The sequence below is a fragment of the Eleutherodactylus coqui genome, chromosome 2, assembly GCF_035609145.1.
Source record: "Eleutherodactylus coqui strain aEleCoq1 chromosome 2, aEleCoq1.hap1, whole genome shotgun sequence".
NCBI classification, from domain to species: domain Eukaryota; kingdom Metazoa; phylum Chordata; class Amphibia; order Anura; family Eleutherodactylidae; genus Eleutherodactylus; species Eleutherodactylus coqui.
Window position 1 is genome coordinate 216,501,859 of NC_089838.1, and position 6,430 is coordinate 216,508,288.

Here is a 6,430-nt window from a genome sequence, read left to right on the forward strand (position 1 = left end):
GAGCAATTGTTTTGCATAAGCTGCTAATGGACACTAATGTCCATTAGCAGCTTATCACCTTCATTTGAATGTTAATAAGTCTTCAGGAGCTGTATGTAGAGAACAGAAGGTAGTCTGTTATCTGCATACAGCTCTATTGTTCTGCCACGGGCTCTCTGCTGAATGCAATATAATCAGCACTCCTGTGGAGAATTTAGCACCATGGACAGCAAACATAGAACGTGTTCTGTGTTATCTTCACTCTGGCTGAATGATGGATTTTATGCACAGCTAAAAATCATCGTTCAGCCAAAGAGTGAAAGGTGGGAGCATTTACATATAAAGATTATCGCTCAAACGATGGTTTATGAGTGAATTTTGATCAATAATCGTTGTGTGTAAATGGGCCTTAAGGCTCTAGTTTATTTTATCTCTAATTATTGCGTAATTAAATGTTATTTTTTGTTATCTAGGAGTAGTCATTTTGGGTGCGGTAGAGGCTGACTGTAGTGTAACTCAATGAGATTAGTCATATGAACTCCAGATTATCTCTCCTGGTGATTACTACATTTCACACATCTATAGAATCTCTAGAAAAATGTATGTGTGTGTACAGTATATGATAATAGCATTTTAACTATAAGCTTCACTAATATTAGGTGCTGATTTAAAGGCAATGTCAATATATATATATATATATATATATATATATATATATATCCCCCTGCCCAATGACTTTTGCAAGTCATAGAGCATGCCCACAACAATCTCCAATAGAGGTTAGTGCTTCAGCTCCTGTCCAATGTGTGAATGGCCCATGAGGCTGCTGTAAAGCATATCTCAAAATTCTGTGAACCGCAACTCAGGCAAGATAGCAGCCCACACAGTCTTGTACAGACAATAGAATAAAAAAGAAATCTGCAATCATAACCTGAAAATGAATTAAAAAAAAGAAATATTAGAGATATGCTTTACAACAGGCATTTTAAATAATAGTAATGTATTTACTTTTATAAGCTTTGATACTGAAAGATAACTAATGGAATGTAATCTTGGAGCAATGGATTAAGGAAGCCCTACTAATGTAAATTTGCATATGTCTGCATATTGTTTAACAGATTGAGCTTGTCAGTCATTGATAACACGGTTGATCACTTAAAGACTAAAATTCATATCTAATATGTTCTATAATGTATAATCTTTTAAAATAATGTTGTTGTTCTTTTACCTCTAATAGGAGCAGTCAAGGATTCATGCACATGAAGCTCTCGCGTACCAAAGAAAATCAGTATGTCCTAGGACAGAACAGCCCACCTTTTGACAGTGTACCAGAAATAATCCACTACTATACCAGCCGCAAGTTACCAATTAAGAGTGCTGAACATATGTCACTACTCTACCCAGTTGCAATACGGACATTGTAACAGCAAGCACATGGATGTTTGGAGAAGATGGATTGTCAAGGGAGGCCCATGATTCATGTTTTTTTTTATTGCTCTTATAAATATCCTTCAGTCTCCACTCCACCAAGAATTAGCAAAAATTACCATCACAAAAGCAAAAAATGGAGAACTGGAAAAAGTAACATCGAGCCTTGATTTTATACATTTAATTTTCGTCTCTTTGGTGTAGTGAATGGAAGCTAGAACACTTAGAATGTTTTGTGTTGGTACTTTAAGTGGATCTTCTAAAAACAATACTGGCTGTTTTCCCATAAGTCACCAAACTGCAAAGCATTAATAAACCAATTATCCAGCTAAATGGGCACTAACTTGTTCTAAGGAGGTCTGGGGCTCCAATCCCCCGAATGTTGCAATACTTCTATATACAATATAAAATGCTTGTTATTTAAAATAAAAGAAAATGTATCCCCCGGTATTTTGTTCTCTCACATGAGTTGTTCTACAACACAATTATCAATGAGGGAATTTGAATCTTGGTCTGCGGTGTGTGTGAGCGTATGTAACAATATTCCATGAAAAATTCAGCAATACTGTACAATGTTGTCAAGGTGTGAAGAGGCCAAGTTAATGGAGCAGATTGTAGAACTCTCCTCCGTTTCTGTTGGGCATAAAGAAGGCAATAACAACATATGTTTATTTTTGTACATAGGGTTTCCATTGAGATTTACATTATCCAGAGGGCTATGATTTCAATAGATGTTTCCTTCTGTTCTGTTTTTTAACCATATACTTTAATTAATTTATTTAACATTGATTACAATTCTCGAGGTCATTCCTCATATTACATTAATGCTGGTTTTCCCACCATTTCTGCAAATGTTTTCCATGTGTTGACATATATACCAATTTATATGTATTTACTGAATCGTTATTGAAGCTGCATTGGAAAAGAAAATTTACACAGCGAAAAACTGAAATGTTGTTCTTAAAATGCTCTTCATTAGAGATGAGCGAGTATACTCGCTAAGGCACATTACTCGAGCGAGTAGTGCCTTAGTCGAGTATCTCCCCGCTCGTCTCTAAAGATTCGGGGGCCGGCACGGGTGACAGGTGAGTTGCGGCGGAGAGAAGGGGGGCACGGGAGGGAGAGAGAGATCTCCCCGCTCTCCCCCACCGCTCTCCCCCGCCGCTCCCCGCCCCCCGAATCTTTAGAGATGACCGGGGAGATACTCGGCTAAGGCACTACTCGCTCAAGTAATGTGCCTTAGCGAGTATACTCGCTCATCTCTACTCTTCCTATATAAGTATAATATATGTATGCCCTAGAAGAGATGCATTCGATTGACTCATCAAAGTGAATATTTAGCAAAAGTGATTATCAAACTGTCAAGATTATTTTAAGGAATTGTGTTGAATTTATAGTTTGTCATTCGAATATATCTATACTGAAAAATACATGAATTCAAAAATGTATAAAAATGTTTTATTCCGTTGCTTAACAATGTAGCATTGAAAGGGAAAAAATGAATAAAATTTGCTTTTTTAAATTTATAATTTTGATACAATTCAAGGTAATTTTATAAGGATTTCTCACTAGTTTCATGGAATATTTCTAGTACTTTTTGCTAATTGGTAATTAAATGTCCACAGGTAATTCACATAGAGATTGCAAATTACAAATTAGTTTTTGAATAAAATGTTGTTAGAATATTAGAAATAAATATAGAAAAACTATAAAATAGTTGTATGTACAACTGTTTGCAAATAAGTCATTTAGACATTAGTGTTCATAAGATTCCAAAAAGTGCATAGAAATGTTGGCTATGTTGAAAAACTGGCCTGGTTCCTGTCTTGCATTTCTGTCTGTTTTGAAATGCCTAAGTCATAGACATAACATAATTGTCACCCAACTAATGTCTATTGACAATTTAATTTAATTTAAACTACTTATGATATATTAATACTTTTATCTGTCTTATGTGGACTGAATCAAACTCAAGAAAATCCAAAGCACCAGAGACATTCAAGAAGTTAAAAGCCATCTTTATTCATCTATTTCCTTAAAATGCAAGGCCCACTATCAAATCAAAAGAAACAGGACAAATGTGGACATAATGACCATTGCACTTTAAGGGCTTAGTCACACGAGTGTTTTTTCGTGCGATTTTTTTTTTTTTGTGCGCAAAACTGATGCGCACAAAAAATCGCGTGACCGAAGCCAGCTTCACAGCTGAAAAAAACGCTGCTAGCAGCGTTTATCTGCCCAAAGGGCTCGGTCGCACGGGCGCTGCCCGCTATCCTCTGCCACAGCTGTGGCAGAGGAGAACGATGTTCGCCAATTGAATTCAATGGAGCCGGCAATACAGCCGGCTCCATTGAAAGCAATGGGCTGCCGGCAAGCGCTGTATTAATTTTTGGGGAAGGGCTTCAAATATAAGCCCTATTGAATGACAGCTGAGAACTGCCTCTGATTGGTCACAGTGCTCAGCCAATCAGAGGCAGCACTCACTCACCCATTCATGAATTCATGAATGGGTGAGTGAGAGCTACCTCTGATTGGCTGAGGGCTGTGACCAATCAGAGGCAGCCCATTCAGCAGGGAAGATTTTAAATCCCCGCCTGCTGAATACTACAGAAAGCAGTTCAGGAGAAGAGCCGGCTGGACGCGGCTGATCTCCGGCAGCTGCAAAAAGGTGAGTATATATATTTTTCATTTTTTTACACTTTTTTGGATGGTTTTTAGGGAATGGCTTATATTTGAAGCCCTTCCCTGAAAATTAATACAGCGCTTGCCGGCAGCTCATTGAATTCAATGGGAGAACATCGTTCTTCTCTGCCACAGCTGTTACAGCTGTGGCAGAGGAGAACGATCTTTAGTATATGTTCTCAATGGGGTCGACGCTGCTGCCGCCGGCCCCATTGAGCGCATATACAAGAACAACGATTTGCGCTGAACGCAGTTACATGCTTTCTGCGAATTGTTGTGTCCTATAATTTTCGGCACATCCACATAAAAATCGTCCATGTGACCGATCCCATTGCTAAGCATTGGGTATATATATTTGCAGATCGCAAGCGCATCTGCAAACTGGGCAAAAAACCGCCCGTGTGACTAAGCCCTAACGAAGAGGTGAATAGAGACGGCTTTTAACTTCCTGGATATCTCTAGTGCCTCTGATTCTCTTACATTATTATTAACATTTGTGGTTTGGTGGAAAGACTAAGTGGAGTGGCGAGTGATGCATGGGGCCACACTAGTGGATTGAATCGTATGGATATTGCTTGAGGTCTATTGAGCAACTATTGCACTATCCGGTTGCTTTGAGATAATTTTGAGTTTCATTTGACTTGACTAATGACATATTGTTTACTGATTGCAGATGTGTGGGGAAAGTATAATGAGACATGTTGAGTATCTATAAACACATCCTTTGTTCCTGCAGGAGATCAGGCACTTCTGGCAGTCTTATTCCATTCTCCACATTAGCATAAGCATGCATGCTTAGCCAAGCCAAGTGCCGAGGATGTTGGAAAAGATAACACACATTAGGCTGACAGCTAAAGCAACAGTTATCTAATGTGTATGGCCAGCTTTTGCCTGTGACAAAGAAACAGAATCATTCTGCTTATGTTAGTAACATGCTGGAGTGAAATTGATCAAATATGTTTAGTTGCAAAGGTTTTTGTTTGCAGATTTTTTTTTTTTTAAATGGGCTATTAACAGCAAATCTGCTTAAGACAGTAGTTGACCACACAAGACAGTGTTGGATTAACAGTCTTGATGCATTACACTGTTTTTCTCATTTTTATTTCAGTATTGTAGGAAATCAATTCATAGTTCCCTTATGTCTATTTTTAAGTGTTTGCTGGAGGCACAGCTGATATGGAAATTGCAAAGTCCTAACACAATCCCAGATAAAAGAATCTTGCAGTGTCAGCCTCCTGCTTTTTATTTTATTGACACACTTGCCCTTTACACATAATAATGTGCCATTTAGGATCTTAAGCCTCTATAGTAGAGTGTTCCCTAAAATGATATCAAGGTTCAAATACCGAACTATGTCAAACCTTGTCATTACAGGTATTTTAATTGTTGTCATCTTCAATTTGTTTTAGCTTTCAGGTACCTTGTTACCCTCGTTATCTGTCTGTTCACCGGGTGGAATGTATGGGTACATATGCCCAAAGAGTTGAAGGAATCTGCTCTTTCTTGCTCTCTTAATGTTTGTGTTTTTACTGCTGTTACAACTTTGCATTTGTGACTTTTGCCTTGTTAAATAAAAACTGTATATTTAATGTAATAATGTTATCAGTACAATTATTTCAGATGATCTTTTCTTTCGACCAAAGTCCAAAACAATGGGGAAAAATGTTACTTGGTATTAATTTGAATTTATTTTTAGTTTGTAATCAGTGGTGTACGAAAAGGTGACGGGGAAGACTTATAAGAAAGATAAAGCATAGTTAAAGCATAGTGCAACAGGCCATCCAACTAATAGGAGGATGAAAAATGTAATTATTCTGAAAATTGTTAATAAAAGTATTATGATAGGACAAATATTTTAAGTCGGCCCCCCACTATCCAACCTGCTTGTATAGAAGTTCCAAGAATATATTAAAATGGCCCTAATGCATAAAGTAACAGGCATTAAGTACACAAAAGTACAAGGCTATGTCTAATTCAACTGCCATGGTCAGACAATTACCAATGGAATCATCTCAGTATGGCATCTTGTCATCTCATGATGCCCCATCTACACAAACACTACTTGGTCATGCTTCATGGCAACCGGCCTGTTGTTGCCCACGTCTCTCCCCTGCAGTGTAGATAGTCCAGTTGTTTTAGTCAGCTTCTTTATAGTGCTCCCTGATGCCCTGACAGCCAAAAAACAGCTGAGGCACCCGCCTGGCTCCACTACACAACTAGGGAAAGGCTAATTGGATGATTATGATAGAGCTAGGAGGGCCTTTGGCTGACCAGTGATCATCATTGCAAAGTTTTGTATTACTGTCAGGTTTTCACATTTCCAGCTGAAGTTGACATTTTG

The 6,430-nt window shown here is 38.0% G+C and overlaps 1 protein-coding gene across 2 annotated transcripts in view; it reads left to right on the forward strand.

The window, feature by feature from the left end:
• Positions 1-1,857, forward strand: part of SHF (Src homology 2 domain containing F) — a 317,699-nt gene extending 315,842 nt beyond the window's left edge. For both annotated transcript variants that reach the window (XM_066592477.1, XM_066592478.1), the window contains one exon: positions 1,217-1,857. In XM_066592477.1, the coding sequence (XP_066448574.1) occupies positions 1,217-1,403 (187 nt within the window). In that variant the 3' untranslated portion in view covers positions 1,404-1,857. The remainder of the gene's footprint in view (positions 1-1,216) is intronic.
• Positions 1,858-6,430: the final 4,573 nt, after the last annotated feature.